The sequence below is a fragment of the Diadema antillarum genome, unplaced genomic scaffold, assembly GCF_040938485.1.
Source record: "Diadema antillarum isolate AM-2024a unplaced genomic scaffold, OU_Dant_1.0 seq00001117_RagTag, whole genome shotgun sequence".
Taxonomy (NCBI): domain Eukaryota; kingdom Metazoa; phylum Echinodermata; class Echinoidea; order Diadematoida; family Diadematidae; genus Diadema; species Diadema antillarum.
The window spans coordinates 1045779-1070218 of record NW_027271931.1 but is presented as its reverse complement, the minus strand read 5'-3'; the positions used below and the strand labels follow the sequence as shown (position 1 = coordinate 1070218).

The window sequence follows — 24440 nt, the reverse complement described above, 5'->3', positions numbered from 1 at the left end:
TTTGCATTGTATGAGATATCTTCAGCATTTTGCTAGTGCTTGATGCATTTGTGAGAGAGTGATATTAAAATACAGCTACTAACCAGGAAAAGGATACAGTGTTATTAGTTGCTGGTACAATTTGCAATGCTATGAAGGGGACGTTGGCGTGAAGTCTGTGGTCTCGTTTCCAGCCACAAGTGTGTTCCCGTGCAAATGCATGGCATTCACGGGGTTTCAAACATGGGTTCAATGCCCACACACAATATATTAGATAGTATTCCTTTCTAAACAATATGACTATCATGATTTGTAAAGAAAATACCCACACAGCTGGCTGGTATGTACAATATATGTTCACACACATACAGTGTATGTTCTGATATTATTGATGATTTTTGGCACTAATGTGTTTGAGAAATATCTATGCATAAGTTTTTCAACATTGTTTAGAAATATTATGCGGTGTGCAACCATGACATTTCTTTCCCAGTCAAGCAAAGACTTTCCATCCTCTTGACAAAGTAAATTTTCAAGGGTTTGCAAAAACCAGTTTCCTCACTACTACAAGAAGGTGGATTTGTTGATATTTCTCTCAAGGCAAAGTCAATAAACAAGCAAAACAAAGCAAAACTCCAACCATTAATCAACAAATGTTAGTTGTACACAGACAACTGGCAACCGTGGTCATATAACAGTCGTAGTCATGTCCACAGAATATGTAAAATCATATAAGTTGTATTAAAAAAAAAAAAGAATTACTAAGTATTGCTAAAGACAAGTTTGAATCCCACTCTTGCCAAAATATAATCCTGCTGTGCTTGTAGATATACGTGTACTGTAATCAGCCTTTTTTGATGATACATAATACTGTGCAAGATATAATGAAACACTTAATATTAAATCAGCATACACTTAAAAGTGCTAGCATCATAAAGCATTAACAAAAATGCAGTTAGAAGTTACCAGGTATACATATGCCAATCAATGTGTAGCTTGACATTGTCACAAATGATTTCACCAATATTCATAGAGACAAAACATGTACAAATATAACACAACATAATTTCTAAGGAATCTATACGTATCATTTCTCACAACAAATATAATATTGCTCTCATAAATATCCTTTTTCTATTTACAAAATAAATTGTTTACCTTCTTGGTATAGAGAAAACAAAACTTTTACACCTCTGCATAACAGCATGATATACCCTGCTATCACATAACAAGTCTATACACGAAAATAACACCATCAACAAAGAATAATAATTTGACACACACACTCAAACCGGTGTATTCATCTTTACGTAAAATTGCGTACAATGTCATCACACGAAAAGCAGCATCTGGAATACAGCAAAATAATGATTCAAAAAGTCTGGCATCGAGACTAGCATCTCATCTCTAATCAAGGGGGGTAAATGGTGGCCTTGGTGTCGGTTTAGCCAAAAACTCTACAGGATTAGTCTCTTTTTGTCTCCCTCTGTTGGATTTGATCCCTTGGCGGGCAGCATTGTGCCTAACCCTCTTATCCTTTAAGTCTTTGGGAATATGAAGACCATCCCGATGGGATTCCAAAAATAACTCAAAACTATGAAAAACAGACTCACCAGACTGACAGATGGGGGGGGGGGGGGGAATTTGGCAATGTTCTCCATCAACCGATCGAGACAAACTCTTATGTTGCTCATAACATGGGGCAAATGATTTACCCTACTTCACTTTCGTTCCGCTTGATTACTGTGCATTATTGCTCTATTAATATAGGTACATGTATGTTCAGCATATCTTTGCTGCAGAAGTTTCATCAGTCACTTTCTACACTTGGGAGATAGTGAGATCAGGGCCCAATTTCATAAAAGATGGTAGGATGACAACTCTTGCTGGAATGACAACTTCCCACAGCAAACAGCCAATCAGGAAGCTGTATTCTTGTTGTTACCATGACAATTATCATTCCAGCAAAGAGTTGTCATCAAATCAACTCTTTATGAAATGGGGCCCTGGTTGAACTGACAAGTAGATATAATAGTGAGACAGAGAGAAAAGGAGAGATATCGGTAGTAAGTTTTTTTAAACCAGAGATGTCACAGTATCAGCAAAGCAGCAAAATAAACTACAGCTGGTATCATTATATTCCTGACATGTCACACATGAAAACAGTTTTGTTTTGTTTTGTTTTAAATGTCTGTTGTGCCAAAAAAACCCTACCTAATTCTCTCCAATACTTAAAGGTTTGAGTCCATCAAACTTGTGGGTAAAATAACCATTCCCACATGCAAAATTACGCGGCCAAATTCTGCACAGCACAATTCTGAAAGCCAATCCAAACCCCTCCAGCTTTTGATATTTTGAAATCCTTTGGACAAATTTGACTGCAAACGGCAAACATAAAGCTAAGATATGTACAATCTCAAGGGATGAAACACAAATAATGTACATGTGTACTGGGAAGAGTTGGTGTCAAATGATAATCTACATTAGTTGGTGTCGATCTTCCCAAAGCTGCGAGTTTCTTGCTTTTTGGTGGTATACCAACTTAACAACAATGTGTATTAGGTTGGGAGTATACAACTCACATTTGAGAAACATCTTTTTCAGATACTGATAAAAGGTTAAGAGTTATGAGTTGCAGGAAATTTGCTCCAAAGCTTCAGACCCACATCACTGGTTTCAGATCTTTAATTTATTGCTGAGAGGAGGTGTCCAAATATCTGCATTCAGCTGCAATGTCAAAAACATTCACACCTCCAAATTTATGCCAATAACTTAGGCCAATAATTTGGAAAACTTTAACCAAGATGGAAGCAACTCTAGAATCATAAGCATTTGCCACCCCCCCCCCCCCCCCCCCCAATCTAACAATAAACAAAAGAGAAGGTGAATATTGGGTACATATGGAAAATATCTGCCCCTTTGTTACTACAACAACATGTACATTATCACAAAGCGTTGTTGGACTTTGCTCTATTACTCGATCAAGAGGACCGGAAAAATCTGGGCAAGTGTGAGGAGGAAATAGATGTTCTTTGTTCATGTACCATTCAGTTGATTTTTTCTGGTCTGCACTTTGCAACCACCCTATCTATCTATTTCTCCCATCACAGAGTAGGTACCACAGCTTGATGAGGGGCAAATGGTTCAAGGAGATTGTCTGAGCACATATAATAAAACCCTAGGAAGAATCTCTTTCACAAATTTGATTTAAAGTTTTGTGCAGTATTTGCAGAGCTGCATTGATTTTTTATGCTTACACTGAAACAACCAAGTCAAATTCAAGATTCAACATATCCAATGCTTAATTTGCCAGGAAATTTAACATCCCGGTGAGATTTGACGAGCCATTTTGTGCTATCAAAATCATCTGGCAGGACAATGCTGAAACAGTTTTGCAGCGACCAAAGTTCAAATGAATTGTCCTAGCCTTTTCTTCCCATGCAAATTAAGTCTTTAAAAATTCATGCATTTGACAAATTCAAGGTGAATTGGCAACATTTACAGAGGGCAACAAGAAGAAAAGGATTAGGATTATCTTCTAAACTTCTAATTCATTATATCAAGAACTCAATGACTCAAAGTTGAACAACACTGGACAGCAATTCACAATGTTTGGTGGAAAATGCTTTACAAATATCCACTAACCATTTGAAAAGTGAATTTCATGAATAAATGTGTCATCAGTTAAATGACTGGGGGCTTGTGAAATGCTTTGCCAAGGGATACAGCACTGATTGACATCTTAGACAAATGTCTCTTCTTCTTCCACAAAGAGTTGGTCCTCCTCTGCTTCTTCTTTGGTCTCCACAGACTCTGATGCCTGGCTCCTGGGAGTCTCTGAAATATTGCCATCTGTGGATTCTCCCACTTCAACCTGCTCGTGTCCTGATGCGTCCCCATCTTGGCCCCTTGGGGTCGAGTCTTTGCCCGATTCCTCCTCCTCAGGGCTTTGTGTCACCCTGTCCTCTCGTGTCCCTCCTGCAGTCCCTTCTCCCCCGTCTGCAACTTGAGACGTCATCTCCCCGACATCCCCCACTTTCTCTGTGCAGTCCCCACCCTCACTACCCTCACTGCCACCGATGCTATCGCTAGCTGACCCTGCCCTCTCACCATCCACCTGCCTGTCGGCCGACGCCTCGGAACTTTGGGCCGTCTGCTCTTGCTCGTAGGCGGCGTACTCTATCGCGAAGGTGAGGGAGCTCGCCGTTCTGGATGCCAGCGTGTCCAGCCCGCTGTCGCTGCCCTCATCGTCCAAGTCGAGGACGGGCTCCGACTGGCAGCTGATGGTATCGGAGATGTCATCCAAGTGCTCTGTGGATTCGTAGGACATGAGGATGGAGTGGGGGTCGGGACCTGTGGAGGATGGCGCTGTGTAGCTGACCGGCCGCTGGGGCAACGGGTACGTCTTTCCCGGAGAGAGGTCCAAGTCATCCCGGGAACGCTGCTGTTTCGGGGTCGTCCCCTCCTTGTGCTGCTTGATGACCTGGTCGAGGCGGTCGACCTCCTCGTCGATGTTCAGTTGCCGCGGCGACGGGCATTCCTGGATGATGGCCGGAGCCTCCGCACCAACGCCGGACTCCCGCTGACCAAGCTTGGCCGCTGAGGAGCGGCGCTGCTCATGAATCTGGTCGCTGATCTGCTCCAACTTCCGAAGGGCATTTGAATACACTTGCTTTGCTGCGGATACATCTTTCTCCAGCTCACTCACCATCTTTTTGCGAATCTGCAGATGTGAAAGTAACATCAGAACAATAGAGTCATTAAAAAACACATATGACAGGTTGATTCACATTCGATTTCAAAGTCTGACAAACTCATGGTGCAGTTTGTTGTGTAATTAGTTTCAAGTGCAGATTTTCCACTGCCTACATATTAAAGATAAATATCTCTGTCAAGAACAGAAAGTAAACTGTGCAAAATTTTTCAATACAGAATTTGGATTATGATGCTTCCACAAAAACACAAAGACAAGAATACTAGGTACTAGTTTAAATCTAGTCCAGGGATTATGCAAATTCCCACTGCGTGAATGTGCATGACCTACTGTCCACATACCAGAGTAAGACATGCAATACCGAACGTGCACTGACACATGCATATGAAAGGTATCCACTGTAAAACACGATATTTTCGCGAATTGGAGCCGACAGCCTTTTTTGCAGCATGAAATTTTTGCGAGTTGCCTCTGACATTCAATGCGTATAGTGTAGACAAGAACTTTCACATGCATTTTAATTTCACGAATCTTGGCTCTCGCGAAATTCGCAAAATTAAAATGCATTCGAACATTCCTAGTTTTACAGTACGCATATTTTGCCCATGTCTTACTCCACGGACTAAATCTCAACTACCTTTTGTGAATTTGGGCCAAAATGCATAAAAGTTCACTGTCACTCATTCAGATTGTTTGAGTGATCCAGTTTTTCTATGAGAGAATTACATTACGTAAGCATCATCTGGAAAGTTACCAATGCATATTTTCTTACCTCAAGGTTTTGGTTAAAGGTGACTTTCATCTCAAAGTATGGCCTGGAAAAGACAAAATTAGAAAATCATTATGTCAACACTTTCCTTGACGACATGAGCAATACAGTTTAATAACCCTAAAAGGATTTTGCCAAGGAATTGTAGTTATCCCTCAGGTACCTAAAAGAAATAGGTATCTTCTAATGCCAAAATAGCAATAATCTATCATCATCAACATCAACATACAGATATATTACACTTAGAAAAGTCTATTCACTCTGTGCCTTGATAGTAATTGTCTGTACAACCCCCCCCCCCCCCCCCCCCCCCCCCCCACACACACACACATGTATACACATTCTATAAGTTTATTTGTTTATATCTTATTAAAGGTCCTGTTTACCTTCGGGAGCAGTGATTTAAAAAATGTTCAAGATACCACATTCGATGCATATGTGCAGGTCTGTTGTATCACAAAACATCCTACCATATAAAATTTTTGCAATAAAATCTAAAATATAAGGAGATATCAGTATTTTTCTCATTAAACCGTAACAGTACACGGTTTAGTCTGGAAACATTTTTAGTATAACTATTGTTCATATTTTGTGTATTTAACAATACTTAACATCGATTATATGGATTCAAATTTTTACAGTGGTTGTTTCTATCCCTAACTCACACTTTAGAACTATTTTACAGCACTAATGCTGGGTTTTTGTTTTTTCTGCAATTGGTAAATTGTGCCTTTAAACCTTATGCTTTGATACCAAATGGGTAGATTAATTGTTTATTGTAGATAAATGGTGCCATAAAAAAATTGTAAAATTCATTAGAATAGTAATGTTATACTTCTCTAAATCATTAATTGATGAAAGGTTTTTTGATAACAACACAGTTACCAGAGTGAACGTAACTAGAAGTGGCATATGGTGGTTAAACAGCCAGAGCATTTGAAAATGTAATTGTGCTATTAAACACAACTTTATATTCGTTTATGTTTTTTTAAATATATTAATGAATTCACAATGAAAACATTTGTATTCATTATCATCATAAATATGTTCATTTTTATACACATATTCATTATTGTAAACATGCTAATTTTTATACAGTTATTCATTATTGTAAAAATATTCTTGTTGAGACTCTCATACTCCTGATCGGGGAGCGATAGAATTAAAAAAAAAAAATCTTACACAATCTGTAACATGAATGAAATACACCACTGTATCAGTAACCCCCAAGAAGAGAGACTTCATTTGAATGGGCATGATGACATCAAGACAGAAGATCTGACCAACAAAATCCACTAATATCGAGATCGTACAGCATTTTAATGTCTATGAGTTAGCTTACATGGCATCTGGTGGTCGTTCAACTGTGACAGTAGTAGTACACAATGTACAAAGAATATCACAAGTGTCACATTTAATGAAAAGGACATTTATCTTGATTTTGCATAGGATACATCAATAATCTTTTGTTACCATGCTCTGTCAATGATATCCTTGATTTTGCTTAGGATACATCAGTAGTCTTTTGTTACCAAGCTTTGTCAATGATATCCTTGATTTTGCTTAGGACACATCAATAGTCGTTTGTTACCATGCGCTGTCAATGATAGACAAAGTCAAAATCTTCACAAAGTCTCACAATAATCAAATTCCAATGTCTGAGATCTGCCTTTTCAAGGCTAATGAAACATGCCACGCTAGAGCTGTCATCAACAATCGACCAAGAGGTTTCCATTAGGATGGCATATTACATGTGCATGATTTATAGTCTGGCTTCCAGACCATCTGCCTGTAATATTTTTCTTTGCTTACAGATAAATATTTACTCCTTTTAACAACAAAAGGAGTACTAGGGTGAGCTAGTTGGTCCTGCAGACAGTCTGGAACAGGTCATTTTTCGTAGTATGCACTAATTTGGGAAACTTGATTGATTAATCTGTTGACACTCCCTGCCTCTGAATCACATAATTTGATCGGTCCTGCACAGCATGTTACTTTAAATCTTTCTACGACCTTTCTGACCTTAACCCGTTGAGGACGAGTCCGGAGTATACTCGGGCAACTGTGTATGGGAAACGCGTGTTGTAGCAAAATCAGTCCGTCCTAAACAGGTTGATAAATAGGACTATTTCAAGCCCAACTTCAATAGTAACTTCCTAGTTATGTAATGACAGAGTTATGACCCTTGCCCACTTTGGGGGGGGGGGGGGGGGGGGGAGGGTCACTGAGTAAAATGTTAGGCTCCTTCCACTTGAAGCGACTCTCAGCCCAGATGCTTTGCCTTCAACAAAGGCAGTGGAGGCTGCATTTTGTGGAAGGGATTACAGTTGGCAAAGAGTCTGAAAATCAGACTACATGAATCAATGGGTATTAAAATTGCCTTTGATAAATGTGTTGTGAAATGTAGCTTTGAGAAATATTCATGCTGTACGTGAGTGAAAGCTATTATGTTTTGGCATTTCTGCATCACAAATCTGCTTGTGATATAACGATAAATCACAATAATTTCTTGTCAGGAATTTTGGCTTCTTCTGGCACTGAAAGTGAAACATATTCTGTGTGACACTTTATGGCAGAGTCATAAAAAATATTTGTAGGAGGAATGAATGGGCAGCCTGGCAAGTCCTGTGTTACCACCTATTGCTGACAGTGTAAGTGTTTAAACCATTGAAGAGTGAAAAGTTTAGGTATAAAAGGAAGCTCACCTTGATTTACTGATGGAACTCCTCAGAGATCTCTGCAGTCGCTTCACCTCCCGTTCAGCCTCATTAAACTTGGCCGCTGTACTCAGGTGCTCATGGACACTCAGTGCCCTCTCATTCTCCGCCTCCCCAACCTGTGGATGACAGTGAGCAACATGGTTTAGTTGACAGACCAAAACCAGACACATGACGTACTGTAAAACCAGAAACATTCGCGCGAAGAATCTTTTGTGAATTGGAGCCGACAGCCTTTTTCGTGGCATGAAACTTTTGCAAATTGCAAAACATGAAAAAATTGCAGGTATACAACATGTACTACTAGCTTAGCGATTTGTTGAACACACACTGATGGTCAATAAAACAATAAAACTGCATGTGTACTAAATCATGCGTAGTTAGAAAAGAAATGAATGTGCAATGCTAGTGCGGTAGTATACAGCATTGTACTGGCAATCGATGCATTGTGCAAACACAAACTTTTATGTGAATTTTACTTTCACAAATCTTGGCTCCTTGCGAAATTCATAAAAGTTTCATGAGGATGCGAAAATTTCTGGTTTTAGAGTATCTGATAGGTGCTGTAAAGTCACCCGTGTGAATTTGTTGGATCATCAGTGAGCACAACATTTACTGTACCTGCAGACATTTTGAATATGGCATACGAATGGGCCCTCACACAGAGATGTTGAGCAAATTCAAAAGGAGGGACATATATCAAATGCTAAATCTGGCATGAAATGAAAACTTTTGACAAATGGATGAATCTAAAAACTCAGCTCATGGTCATGGTCATAGTGCAACATTACATGGAAGATGACTGGCAGGGAAGGTAATATTTCTTATATCTTATGATTAAGAAATATTATTGAAAGGGTATTAAGTCTGGAGACTTCCAGGCACTTACAACCTCCATGGAATACATGTAACATTTCAAACCCTCAGAATAGAGCACTTTGTAATCAAGACAACAAAAGTCATCATTATATCATTATCATCAACTCTAATTACTTGGATCAGTCAAAGTACATTGAGAGCACATAGATGTATTTTCACCTGGAGTTCTTACTGGCAGCCATTTTTGCATGATCAGCAACACCAATACCAAAGCATGCACAGTGGAGCTTTTTCGCCAGATGCACTCATTTAATATTGAAGTAAACACAATATTGATCACATAATGCTTCTGTAGTCTCATTTCGACACAAGTCACAAATTATTCGTCCTTCAGTCATATGCACTGCATGGCATATAATACAAAAAAAAAAAATTGAGGGTAATGAAAATATCATCACTATATTGCTTGGCATGTTTATTGCCATATCAAGGAACAAAACCATTCTCCCACTATAGCACAGAACAAAAATGTTCTGCAAACAAAATAGATGTAAATACCACGTAGCTGTTGCGTACATTGTACCTGGGATTTATGACGTAAATTCATACATGTATCAATTTAAAATAATAAATTCTATCCCTCCCACCTCCCCCCCCCCTTTTTTTTTTTTCCTTTTATGTGTGTGTGTCAGACAAATGGGAGATGATTGCTCGAGGGAAATATCACAGAAATTCCCCTTTGGACATTTCCTGTATGTATCATTGCTCAATGGATGCAAAGTTCAAGTTTGTTATGGACACCTGCTAACATGATACCCAACATTTCTTTCAGAGGAAGACTGTGGGTTAGATTCACAGCACAATATTATTAATACGTACACAAAGTAGGGAGCTGACTTAAAATGGGTTAGACAACTTGAACTGTCTGTGGTTTCAATTAACCAGTAATAGGGCACACTTGAGTAATGTGTAGGTAGTAATTAATACACTTAGCATACTGCCTAATACCATAAACCTGAAACAATTCAAGGAGCGATAGTAACTATCGAGGTGCACTGTTGTATGTCAACCCAACTGTTGTAGGTATTCTGATGAAAAAATGCCTAGAAGTGATAGCATTATTCACCATAAATATGATACAACACAAGTTTTGTATTATATTATGACAAGCTAAGTGCAATCCTTGCCATGTTCAATAATACTCCTATTTACAGTGTACATGGTCAACTGATATTTCATGATGGAAGTACCGGTACTTTGAGTTTACTGGGTCAACGTGTACAGTGTACATCTTGGACAGAACCCAAAAATAATACCCTGGGGTTTTCCTTGAGGCTCAGGGGGCGAGGTTACTGTATCCCAGACAGAGAAGGGTAGGTTGCATACTGGCAAGGTGGGATACATTATATGTATATTGTTTGCCATCATCTTCCTTTCCCCAGTTTGACTGCCCTGCTACGTAAAAATTCTCCGCTAGGCGCGTGTAATTTGTAATCAGGCAATCACTAAACGAGGTCCTGAGTGGTGCGGCTCTGATGGCTGACATTAATCATTATCGCGTGAAGTATTTGGCGAGCATTCCAAGCACCTAAATAACTCTCATGCGATACGTTTTCCACACTCAGTCTATCAAATTTTCTACACAAGGTATTTGCTGATCATTAGCTACAGCTCTGTATGTGGAAAATACTAGGTTCTTGATAATCAAAGGTTAATGACAGCACGCATAAAAAGGGCTTGAACTTCCTGATTTGTGTTGTGGACATGGCACTGAAAATCAGAAATGTATGTTGAATAATTCCTGTGCATGAAATCTGTATATTCTCATTATGGGGTATGCATGTAAATTAAGTGATTTCACTTAGATCTAAACAAGTGAGGAATTTTTCTATGAATGACATGAATTCATATCAAAATGACAGCAAATGTTGAGATAACACATGGGGTATTTGGGGGATGAGCAACTAATAATGAAATAATGATTAAACATTAAAGCACTTGTTCAATTTCATTAAATTTTGTAGCTTTGATTTCATTGCTTTGATGCAAACAAAGTTTGCTTGTAGCTTCATTTTCTATTAGAATCTTATCTAAATGTGTAAATAAATTCTTTACATAATACTTTTTTTTTTCAAATCAGTTACACAAAAATCAAGTATATATCACTCCATTGTACACATACATTGTACACTTGAACAAATACAAGTACAATGTGATAGTTTTTGTATGAAACTCATGTTCAGGTCACCAGTTCATGACAACATTGTGTAAATCACCATTAAACTAATAATTACTGGACAAACCTGACCATTTTATATCTGTGAATGATGTGATGTGACTAGAAAAATGCCATCATATGCGCAGACCCACACATTTTGTTCCTCAGGTTTAAGCCAAAGTGCAAAAATGTGAAGACCCTGTTCCCCCCCCCCCCCCCCCCCCCCCCATCGTCATTGAGTCAAACCCCTTGAGCCCCCCCTCCCTAAGCAAAAAGGTCGATCTGCCCCTGGTTTATCAGAATGCTTAGTATTCAATTTGTGTTGTGCACAGGCAAATTTGCATTCATTCTTGGTTGACAATGCCTGCGTAATTTGCTGCTGCATCAGCGCTCAATTTGATCCCAGCATTTCCATTTTGCATCGTTACCAAAAAAAAAAAAAAAAAAAAAAAATGGCAATAACAACAAAGTCAAAAATTCAGCCGATGATGCTCACAATAACAACAGAAAATTCAGCTTCCTCTTTACTGGTGCATGTCACGAATAATGTGTCCTTGAGAAAATTGGGCAGGGGGTGCTTGCACTAAGCTGGGGAATACCAAACACCCATAGTCAGTTTTAGCAGGCCTGTAATGTACAGCTGGTTAATAATACGGTCATGCACTCTGTGTGTGCGTGCGAAGTTGAAAATTTATGACACTAATCACATGAATTTGGTGCAATATAGAATGCTCAACTGTAATGCAATATTGGCAATCAGGTATATGGCAGAGGCTTAATGCTACTTCCCGCTGAATCCCCTTCCCCACCTGAAAAAGAAAAAAACAACAACAAAAAACTGATACATACTGTACACATATAATGCTTCAAAACAACGCAAAGAAATAAAACAGCTAAGAAGGGCAATTCCACATAGCAAGCTAAAAAGTAATGGTATGATTGTAAAATATATTGATGTGCCTCTGCATTTTTTTTCTCCTCTTTGTGATGCTTGTTTCTCATTTGTTGTTAATTCAATTAAGGGCAATTATATGTTGAGAAAATTATAAAAATAACAACAATCATACTTAATAAAAAAAAAATACAATATCAAATTAACAGCAATATGTTACGCAGATGATAATGGCATTCTGCACAGAGGTAAGTAATTGTGACACCATAATTTCAAACCCGGTATTCCCAAAAGCATATATACAATGTATTCTGAATCAGCAATACCATTTCAGACTCTTTTTCAATCAACTCAGTAAACTGGCCCAATTCTAGGTGTGCAAGGGTCAAAGGTCACTGACCTTCATAGTGGCGTGGTTGAGCATCTCCTGCCAGTTGGCGTCAAACGTCCGGCCATCCTGGAAGAGCCCCTGCTCGGCCAGGTCCACCATCTCCTTGGCAGCGGTCAGCATGCTGCAGGCCCGCTCGAAGCGCAGAGCTGCCCGCTGAGTCTCCTGCTGAATCTGAAAGGGTTAATAATCAAACGGGAAAGGGTTGCAGGGTTGCAGCCGTACTCACAGCAGACCAGTTCTCATCTGTATGCAAATCTTATCCTTATTTCCATCACAGAGGTTACCCGCGGCAGCCCGAAAAGCTTTCGCCAACAGCTCTCTTGACCTTTGCAAGAATTGGAGCACCATGTCATTATTTTGGTTAGTTACGGTACATAGACTGTGGGCACTGTCTACAGAGATCTTCCTCTTTTTTTCTTTTTTTTTTAATTCTTCCTGAGTTTCCCTTGGAACAACTTATCTGCTTATAATAGGCATGCAGATCTGCAATACAGGCGGCAGTGAAGCATGTCAAGCTAACCAAAAATAGCAACACCTTCATCACGATGTATTCTACAGCTTTGGCATCTGTTCGTATGCCTTTCACTCTTTCTATGCCGATGCTTACAAAGCCAAGGACAGTGTAAGCATGGGAATTCAATGGGAGCTGCTTGTACCAGACACCGGGACAATGAAATGGTTCCAAATGAAGTGACCTCTCTCCATCAAAGGAGAATTTACCTCAAATGTACATCTACACGTAGGCCTACATGTACAGTGCTGGTCGATGAAGCAATATCAACGGAACAAATTAAAGGTTTGAGCAAAATCAAACACTTTGTTCAAAAGTTTGAACATTGTTTGAAAAATAATGCAAATAACACACTACTGTGTACAATTACAATTTGAACAATGATTTCTTGTGCATTTCTTTTGGACTAATCATTATGCTACTCTAAATGATATGCTGCACATAATTTTATGTGCATTTCTCCACGCAGTGTGAGCGTTAAACAATTTAAAGGGTGTGTACAGTTCTGGTCGAGGTGTAGATTTAGCTTTTAACATTTTGCAAGATATTCAGAAACCACTCTATGAGATGTAAGGGGGAATGCAGTTCTAAGGGGTATCAAAAGTTTATTCAATGAAAATCGGTTTTGAAATGGCTGAGATATCCAAAAACAAGGTGAAACAAAGAGATCCTAATAAAGTTGTGGCATGTCGCCTTTTATCATTAGCACTTTTTTGGATATCTCAGCCACTTGAAAACCAATTTTCATCAAATAAATGTTGAATCCTTCTTAAAATTACATGCTCTTTCACATTTCATAAGAGGCCTTTCATTATCTCACTTAGAAATGTTTAAAACATGAATCCCTACCTCAACCAGTACTGTACAGTCCCTTTAACCTTTCCCTCTTTCATGGTTGTGATTAAATATTGCATGAGAGTAGTGTGGAAAATGTATTATCTTTCCCGTGAGATTAATCATAGCTATTGTCAGAGTCCACATCCTAAACACAATTGCATTGTAATGATGGGGAATTTCGAAAAGCGCGACATGAAAAAGCATACAATAATTTCTGCTTGAGCTATTAACAGCTATTAAAGAAAGATTTGGCAATGTTACAATGGGGAATTCCCTTTCTCATCATACCTCTTTGGCCTTCTGCCTGGCCTCATAGTAGGGCCTGGCCTTCTCTATGACGCTCCCAATCCTCTTGGAGATGGCATTGAGGCTGTGCGTAGACTCCGTGAGTGCCTGGCGGAAGGACGCTCGGGCTTCCTATTCATACAAAGAGAATGATTATGATCATATCAGACTCATTTATCTAACTGATCTTAACTCTTTGTGAGCCATGTTCCCATGCCCGTCTCGGTCAAAAATTTCAGTTGATGCCACAGTACACTGAAAGCATCATAGACATTATATACTGTACCTGGTACATCGCTTTGTCGTAAAATTTACATCATAGCAATGCTTGCCATTTTCTCTGTAAGTTTGTTGCACTGCGTTACTAGCATAAAGTTGTAACTAGGCTTCTAAAAAACATTGTATGGCTTTGGAAAAAAAAAAGTTTCCCAAAAGTGCTCATGTGATGCAGTCTCAGAATGATATCAAGCACATACAGTATGGGGTTTACACCATGGCACAGAAAGACTTTAGACATCAATGAATTATGTGTCTCAGATGAGATCATCATCAAATTAGTATCAAAAGCAAAAGTGAAGGTTTTTACGGGACAATGCCGATTGATGATGTGTCCCACCTGCAATCACAATAAGACTGAAAGAGAAAATAGAGGACATGCACTGTCTGCAAGGGAAATGACAACCAATGACGTCACTATTTCATAACTACAGGTACTCAAGGTTTCATTCCTTGTAATGAGTGCCTAAATACTATTTTTAACCTCATTATTATTTAATGGCTGCTCAATAATTGCATCAAAACCATTAAAAGTATCTTGTATACATTCCACAGACCATACTCTCTGGATGCATGTAACGACAGAAAGTCGTTCATACTCTCGCTGCTCTTCCGAAACATGATTAGGCACTACAAATTTGCATGTGATTCACTGGGTTGTGGATAGGGGCAATTTGTGTGCATCCATATGGGTCCATGCAGGTTCACCTGGAGGGAAAAAGACAAGTTTCCTGACCCTTCCCTACTGGGTGGGGCTACTGTAATAAATTTGGATACTTGTTGGTAGTCTATATTCATCATTCCCTCCTGGTTACAATAAAAGGCTAGTCTCTCTTCAGTTGACACAAATTACAAAACAGCTGACAGATCATTAAAACAAACAAACAAACAAACATATCAGTAGAAAGCATCAGTAATTTGCTTTGATTAACACATGTTGTCAGTGTTCCTCATGGTCTATGGTCCTTCCCAGTGAGAAATTTGCCATGACTCATGTTCACACTATTGGAAACCTGTGAACCTGTATCTTGGCTGGCTAAATTTGATATGATATGGCAGCAGTTGACACATTTGACAGCTGATGAACTGAAACAAAGTAGTTTAATATTCAGGATTTTTTTAAAGGGGAATTCCAGACAAGGTGAAAACCTTCATAAATTTCTTAATGTTTTCATCAGAATCTGATCAACTGTTGTGCTCATAAAATTTTACTCTTTCTTTTCAGACTAACTTTTGACAGGTCTGGCACTGCCGCTTTACGATTTCTGCGACTTGAAACCACAAAAATGAAAAAGGACCACCGCCCAAAAAAACATAAACAAAAACAAAACAAAACAAAACAAAACAAAAGCAAACCCCACCCCCCCCCCAAAAAAAAAAAAGAATGTACACCTAAGTCTTCGTGCTTTACACAAATTGTTGCCTTCCCACATTTGTACTGCATTACATGTGTATCTCTAAAAGGTAACTTGCAAAAGGAAAATATGACATTCAGCATTACCAAGCAGAGCAAACATGCACTTACATCAAGGCGCAGTTCCAGAGAGTTGATCTGGTCGGTCGCTGAATTCAATTTCTCCAATTCCTCCTACAGTGGTGAAGAAGAATTGAAATGACAGGTGCGCATAAAATTCAAGTTGGCAGTACCAGTATGCACTGCAGAACAACTAGCATTGAACATGCCATGCAGGACGGATTGAGACTAGCTAACTCCCTGTGTATCCATGTGTACAATGTACTAGTATAGTAATGCATGTGTACAGTACAATGTATAGTATATACAGTACAAGTACTGTAGTATTAAATTAAAGGCATACATGTAAAACTCTGTAATTTACATATTGCACCATTTGCAGATGAAACAAAGACCCAGCATTGGTGTTTTAAAATAGTTCTTAAATGTGAGTTAGGGATAGAAACAACCACTGTAAAAATTTGAATCAGAAAAACCAATGTGAAGTATTCATACACAATGTAAACAATTCATAGTTATGATAAAAATGTTTACAGACTATTGAAAAACCATCTACAGTTACAGTTTATTAAGAAAAATACTTGTATTGTATATCTCCTTATATTTTAGGCTTTAATGCGAAAATTTTATATGGTACATTGTAGGATGGTTTTTTGGTAAACAGACTTACTCATACAGCATCAAATTTGATATCTTGAACATTTTTAAAATCACTGCTCCCAAAGGTAAACTGGACCTTTCAGCGTAATTTATGCATGAATATGGGCAGAGTGCAGTACAAAATGTACATTGTAGGTTGCAGAATGGATCTGACCATGGATCCAAAATAACCAAGAACAGAAGTCAGTGAAATACATTGTATACAAATGTAGTATATGTTACAACTGTACCACACACATACAAATTTACAAACACACACACACACACACACATACACACATGCACACAAAACAAACAAATTAACAAATAAAAACACAAAAGACTTTTGATTTAAGAGTATACTGCATGTTAGGAAATCTTTACACTGTAAATTATCAATTTTTGTCACTTTATTTCCTTTGGTCTACCATGTTATATAATATCACAGCAGGTTGGAAGGTCCACATCAAAATGAAAACTATGTTATCAGAAATCACTGGACATATTACACAGTTAATGTTCATGACTACTTGTCCACATAGAGCAAAGATTTGAGAAATACGATTTCAACAAAAATAGATGGGAGAATGGGTTCTTTGGCCATGTTTATCGATCACCGTCTACAGCTGTACGGTGTAGGTGTACATTAGAAAACAATTCTCTTGATTCATCCATGAATGTTGAACATTGTACACAATGTACAGTCCTGTATATTTCATGACTGTACATTGCAGTGACTGTAAAAAAAAAGAAGAAAGCTACAGGTGTATATGATAAATATAGTTTAGAAATATAGCATGTAGATAAAAAAATATTAAAAGTTTGCCAAATATGTCTTCCATCACACAAGTGCACTGCCATTTTTCTTTAATGATATGCAGTCTCAGTTTCTCAAGAAATGGAGTACATGCTGTATTGTAGACCTTGTACTGTATCACAAACTGTACATTTGCTACATGTACAATGTACAGTGTACACACTGTACAATGTACTTTGCAACAACCACTTAACAGATGGATCCAAGATACAGTACTTGTACACTTATGTAGCTCTCAAAGGGTTGTTGACAAGGAAAGATTTTCTCTCTTTCAGTAAAATAGCATGTAAAGTCACAACTAAACTGCTCATTAACCACAATGTTTTGTTTTTGTACATTCAATGCATTCTATCCTTCTTTATCACTCATGAGAAGTCCTTCAGTCTATCAAATTGTCTACTTGAATTTCCATGTAGTGTAATTTCATGGCTTTCGAAATGAATAAAATTATGTGATGAAAAACAGAAGCGAGAGAAGAAAACAAAATTAAAAACCAAAGTTTTGTGCAGCATGCTTTTTAAACTTTTGAGTGAGTCTTGAGTGAGCTCACAACACATCGACAAGGGCTTGCGGTACTAACACCATGCAATCATTCTCAAGGTTCTCTTTCTGGAGTCATTTTGTTTCTGTATTATTAAAACCAGGATGTAAAATGAGCTTTTCCTGTGGAAGCGGTAAATTACACCAGCCCGCTAGCATTGAATACCCCACGACCACAGCATCTGAGATGCACACAGCTGTCATCAATACACACACACACTTTCGGCAGAAACAAGGGAAGGCATGGCCAAGTTTACACACACGCTGATGCATCAGAGAAAATACAGAACAGCATACATTGTATATATCTGTGTGCTAGATACCAATTGCAAATTGTGACAGCTCAATAGGAAATTCTCTTGAATAGATTGTATTTGACTGACAACTGCATGGATAGCCACACATTCCTCAGACACACAGTTGCAATCTGTGCAAAATACAAACTGTACATTGTATGTAATGTATACAGAGCAAGTTCAATGATCTGTAAATGTACAGTGTACCTTGTACAAGTGTACAGTAGGTGCTCAACCATTCAGTTCTGACAATTGTACAATGCATGGTAAATAATTTGCACTACCAGTACCGGTAGTGATCATGCGTGCCCGGACAAAACAACTATCCCAGTGTAAAGTTCACTGCATACATTTGCAATGCCGTTGTCATAAAATATAGGACAGATCTACATTATATTGTATGTCAAAAGTTTTGACAAACATTATTTAAAAACACAATGTACTGCTATGCCCGAGGTAAACAATTATATTTTTTACTCTAATTGCATTAAGAGCAAAACATGCCTGACCAATATCTAAAATGTACACCGTAATCATTGTTGATTTCATTGTAAATGTTCATGGCATCATTGTAAGCTCTGCTGTCAGCACTTCAAATCCCCAATGCTCTGAGATCATAGACAGCAGTGGTCAGAATACCCAGCTGGGGCTGCAGAAGAAAGTCAATGACCTGAACATGTGCACAGCATACACAAATATATCTGTGCATCACAGCTACAAAGTGACGTACAAATGTGCATGTACACTATACACATGTACGTGTACACGTACAGTATTAACTAAGAAAATTTTTGCATCAAATTGTTCTAAATTGCAACTAATTGACATAATTGCCCTACATACATTGTACATCACCTCAAATTATAAAAAACAAACTAATCAGTGTTTTTCAATAATGTAGTAGCCATGAAAAAAAAAAAAATGATAACATGCCTGCTGTTTGGTGATCATCAGGGAAGTGTTGACCAGTTCGAATCCAGCCTGAGTTTGTACGCCAATGACTTTTTTAATACCATGGCTAACACACTGAGTAGGGTTATTCACAAACTGAATGCTGCCAATTGGGGAATTTAGCACTGCATACTTTATAATCACAACCTATGGTAAAGTCAGAGATAATGGCTGTCTACAATTGGGTCACTGGGGATCACACCCAACATGCTGCAAACCATATTGGTTGAAATCGTATGCTGTACATACTTCAAGATTTTTATTAGGTGGATGCAAGTGAAAGCCCTTCAAACATTTCACTATGCAAAATTGATATCATATTTTTGACAGGAGACCCCTTCAACATGCTAGATTCTTTCACTACAAAGATACAAATCTGTGATTAAAATTCTTGGAGGAGTGTCTACAATCAATATCATGAGAAATTCCTGACAGTTTTATACAGTAGAGTAGGATGGAAAAAAAAAATCCTAACTTACATATCAAAAGAAGGTAGACTATATTATACATTACTGTATCTTTACAATACTCAAGCCTAAGCTATTTTTAATTTTTATCAATTTTTGTTTCTTTCTCTTTTTTTGCCAGCGCAGGGCTAATTAATTTCATTTACAGAAGAAAATGTTAATGACACATATTCATTTTTTATTCTTTGTGAAAATAAAAAATGCCTGGATTTGAAATTGCTCATTCAAATGAAGATGACATCAATTAACATACAGCTGTATGAAACTGGCTACTTTTGTTTAATTCACATTAGATTACATTTCACTTGGATGTATACTATTCCCCCCCCCCATACAGTGACCAATGTTACCTTCAATAAAGAAAATTTCACATATTTGCTGATCCAATTGGCAATTGATAGGGATGGCTGCTCTTCTACACAGTACCTCAATCATTTTTAAAACAGCATTCAAGAGTCACTGACTTTAACATGGCATGTACGGTACATGTGTACGTATGTACTTCATTCTTTATCACTTCTTGTGATACTTCTTTGAGGCTTTCCACAACATCTAATTGGCTTTGAAATACAAATTACGTATTAGACAGCTAATAACGTACCCTACTTCTTTTTTTTTTCAATCCAAGTGATGACATACACATCTTGTACAGTGTATCTGAACCAAAAGAGAGCAAGAACTCATTCCATTTCATTTCATTATCATATCATTTTATTTTATTTATTTCCAAATTCTCATTAAAATGCAAAGAACAAAGGTGAGAATGCAACATTGCATTGACTCATGTCTCATTCCAGTTTTCTGTTTGTGTGAATAATTGTGAAGTTAAAGTGTACCGGTACTTTCGGGAAAGGTCTATTGAAGACACCATCTACATGTAAGTTGTGTGGTTTATGTTGTATGATGGCTTATAAAATGTCATGATTTATGTCCATCAGTGTAATAAGCAAAGCCACGACATTTTGATTACTGACAAAATTTTCTGTTTCACTATTGCTCAGACAGATCCAGCGGGCAAATAGATCTGAACCATCTAATTGTACAGTGACTGCTGTACAACATGGCTGCCTGTACACTTGCATTGACCTACTGTAAAGATTGGTCTTATATCTGGTCGTTGGGGTATGATCCGCAGAGACTGCGTCTGGCCTCACGGCATCCGTAAATGTCAAAAAGTTATATGAAAACTCCTCTGGACAGACCAATAAGCAATATTTCTGTATCAGTTTAGATCCACAGGCCTACCTCGTACTACTGTACATTGTACCTGTACACTGGCTACACAATCTGAGATTACAGTGAGAATAACCTCACATTTTATACCAGGTAGTTTGGGAAAATATTCTGTGTTGTTCTGTGTTTATCTTCATTTGTCACGACACAGTTGTAGATTCCTCCACAATAAATCACATGGGGTAAATGATACAATGTACAAGTATGGTACACGTGTACAGCTGTACAAGTGTAGGTCACTGGTGTCCAACACATTGACACTGTACATTGAAACCGACCTCCCTCTATTTATAGCATGAAAAAGAATGAAAATGTACACATGAGACTACGCACAGTGTTTTTTTTTGTTGTAAATTCTTCACTGGGGATTTAAATACATAAAAATATTACTGAACATCTGATAATTAACAATAGCAACAGCAAAACAATGACACCATATTTATACATTATATGTAGGACCCTATTATGAATAGAATTTTGAAATTCTACACGTTGGAAAAGCATTAGATTCTATGTGCACTTCACACATATTGGCAATAGAGAGTAGGGGTGTCGGTTTCAAATGTACAATTTTTTTGTACAGCGTATTAAACTGCAATGAATGTGTCAAAATAACAGCACCTCACGCGTTCGAAGCAGTTATCTTCAACAGTCTGAGAAGAGCGCTTAGCTCAAATCACATTTTCAAAACACACTTGACAATGCACAGTATTTTCTCCACGTGTAAGTAAAATTGCAGGCAAATTGTGTGATATGTTAAGTTTCTATTGACAGGAAAATGTCAGGGTGTCGATGTATTGGACACTCAACCATACTACGCACCACCGTACCGGTAAAATAGCTGCAACAAGTTCGGATCATTGTCCGTAATGTCTAGATTCTGATCCCAGACTGATGCATTCATTATTTGAGTGAAAGATCGGTCTGTATCTGGTCGTTGGGGATATGTTCCGGGCCATGGAGACTGCATCTGGCTTCATCCACATCACGGATCTCCTCAAAAGACTCCTTCGCTCCGCCTCCGGACAGATAGATTTTCTGTCTAATAATGCATACATGTAAATGTGTCTCTTTTGATGACAGAAAATAACACTTCCATTTAAACTTTACCTGTTGACAGCTTGGCTAACTTTGGGCTAAACTTTAAATTGATGATGATGACACTACCCTAGAGTAGTGACACTAACAGTAGAATCTACAACTACAATGTAAACGTGTTACAATAAATATCATTTCTTTGGCTTGGTGCCATTGGCATTGCATTGTACAAAATAATCCAGTTATATCACACACAACAAAAATACACTCTATAGCTACAATGTATGTCTCTGTAACTAACCGTAGTAGGACGTAGTTAGATCTAACATTAAAGTTCGCACCAAGTTCTTAAATCTGTAGACCCTACTCAGAATACAAATCATATGTAGAAACTAAATTACTTCTAACAGTTAGCTTGTGTTGTGAATGTGAGTTGTTTCATGTTTGACTTTTCAGTCTAAACTTAACAATAACTGTTAGTGTGAGAGTATTGACGTCTAACCTTATTTAGTGAGATCTAGAAACGCAGGGGCCTAAACAATTACTAAAATACTTGTTTCCACTCTCATCTCATCACATTTTTCTGGAAGAATTTCTGAGAAGAAATTTAACTCAACCAACCAACACAGACACTGTTTAGTAAAATTTACATGAACAAGGAATCTTCTCTTACCTTAATTCGAGGGTCTATTTCCTCTTCGCATAGCGCAGCCATAGCAATCAACGACTAGGCTACACAGAAAATCCACATCTATTCATCCCGGCACCGATCGATGTAGGGAATGTTTCCTAAAGTAAACGATGTTGCATTGCAATAGAAACAGACCGACAAAACAAGGTTTAGTTGCCGGCAACAACTTAGCACTGTGACTAAAGCTACGCCACTCCGGTGCACCTGTAGCTGTGGCTGTGACTGTGAGAGGTACTACGTAGGTGAAGTCTATAGGAAAGTCTGTATGAAGCAAATCAAACGATACAGACAACGTACTGTACGGAGATCCTGGGATGCTGAGCTGCTGTGTGTGTACGTCCTACACGTAAACGTACCGCGAAGTTACGACTGAAGGTTGGTTGCGGCCTTCGCATCATCATCGCATCATCGCGATCGCGAGTAGAGCACTGATCGAGAGCATTGATCGCGAGGCATTTAAATGTTTTGTTTATGTAAATTATTTGAATCTATACTATTATTTAAAAAAATCAAAATTTGAGTATTTTAGATTATAGAATAACTTTTGATAACAAATAAAATACATTTTTAGTATTAATGAAGCATAATTGGAATAACAGAATAATTTATGCTGCCTAAAAATCAACTAAGTGGTACATTTTTATTTTGCACTACGATACGTACTGTACGCTGGCGCTGTATCTTGTGCGTGGTATGCGGCCTGGCCTGCGGCGCGGCATTCTTTGAATGCGAACTGCATTGGATCGCGGCCGTCGTTTCGCCAGTGAAAGATCGCCAAGAAACTTGGCAAGTTTCTCAACTGAACTGGCTGGGCCGCCGGGCGGGAGCTAGGTGCCGTGAGTGAGTACGTAGAGTGCAAAATGGTACGACCCGGGGGGCTGGGGGGATAGGGGAGGGGATATCTCCCTCCCATGGTCAGGAGCGTTTGTGTATGATAATACTAGAAACAAATTTAGTATTCATATTGTGCAACAGGATACTCAGAATTCTCATTTGTTTGTGGTGTGGAAGATGGTTCTTAAAGGGAAGGTAAACCCAAAGAGCAATGTGGATTGAGTGAAAGCAGAAACATTAGCAGAACACATCAGTGAAAGTTTGAGGAAAATCGGACAGTCAATGCAAAACTTAAAAGTTATGAATTTTTTAAGTTTTGGTGTTGGAACCGTTGGATGAGGAGACTACTACTGGTACTAGAGGATATGACGTATGAGTGGACAACAATACAAAGAAAATATAAAGGAAATTCGACAAAAATTCACTTTTCTAGAATTATGAAAGAGCAATGGACCAACCGCTTTCAGAAAGCAGGGGGAATAATTGCTACCCTTAACATATGTCAATGTCAAGTTCATGGAATTTGTAATTTTCATGAAAAATAGATTTTTATAGTATTTTCTTTATATTTTCTTGGTATTTTTGTCCACTCATACATCATAACCTCTAGTAGTCTCCTCATCCAGCGGTTCCAACACCAAAACTTTAGAAATTCATAACTTTTGCATCGATTGTCCGATTTTCTTCAAACTTTCATTGATGTGTTCTACTAATGTTGCTGCTTTCACTCAATTCACATTGCTGTTGGGGTTTATCTTCCCTTTAAATTGAAAGACATCACCACTACCAGGCACGATCATCACCATGATCACCGCACCCACCCTCAGACTTGTCACTTGAATTTGAAAGTGTCCAAAGAAGAGCTGTTCGCTTCAATTCATCGCATGTCTAACATAAAGTAGAACTTTTAACAAGTCTAGAAATATAGTAGGTCTAGAAGATTATATGTTTCTAACGTTAGAGATGACAGCTTTGGATCTCACAAACAAGCTCACTTAATGATACATTGCATCCCATTCTCCGGAACCCAAGTTTGAAAGGAAAGAAAGGGA

The 24440-nt window shown here is 38.2% G+C and overlaps 1 protein-coding gene across 1 annotated transcript; it reads right to left on the bottom strand.

The window, feature by feature from the left end:
• Positions 1-3721: 3721 nt before the first annotated feature.
• Positions 3722-22775, bottom strand: LOC139743867 (uncharacterized). The gene is made up of 7 exons (XM_071654329.1): positions 22537-22775; positions 15934-15996; positions 14136-14264; positions 12509-12670; positions 8168-8298; positions 5466-5508; positions 3722-4702 (listed from the first exon to the last, which is right to left on the bottom strand). The coding sequence occupies exons 1-7, from the start codon at positions 22576-22578 to the stop codon at positions 3722-3724; spliced, it is 1551 nt and encodes a 516-aa protein (XP_071510430.1). The 5' UTR covers positions 22579-22775.
• Between the last annotated feature and the right edge of the window lie 1665 nt (positions 22776-24440).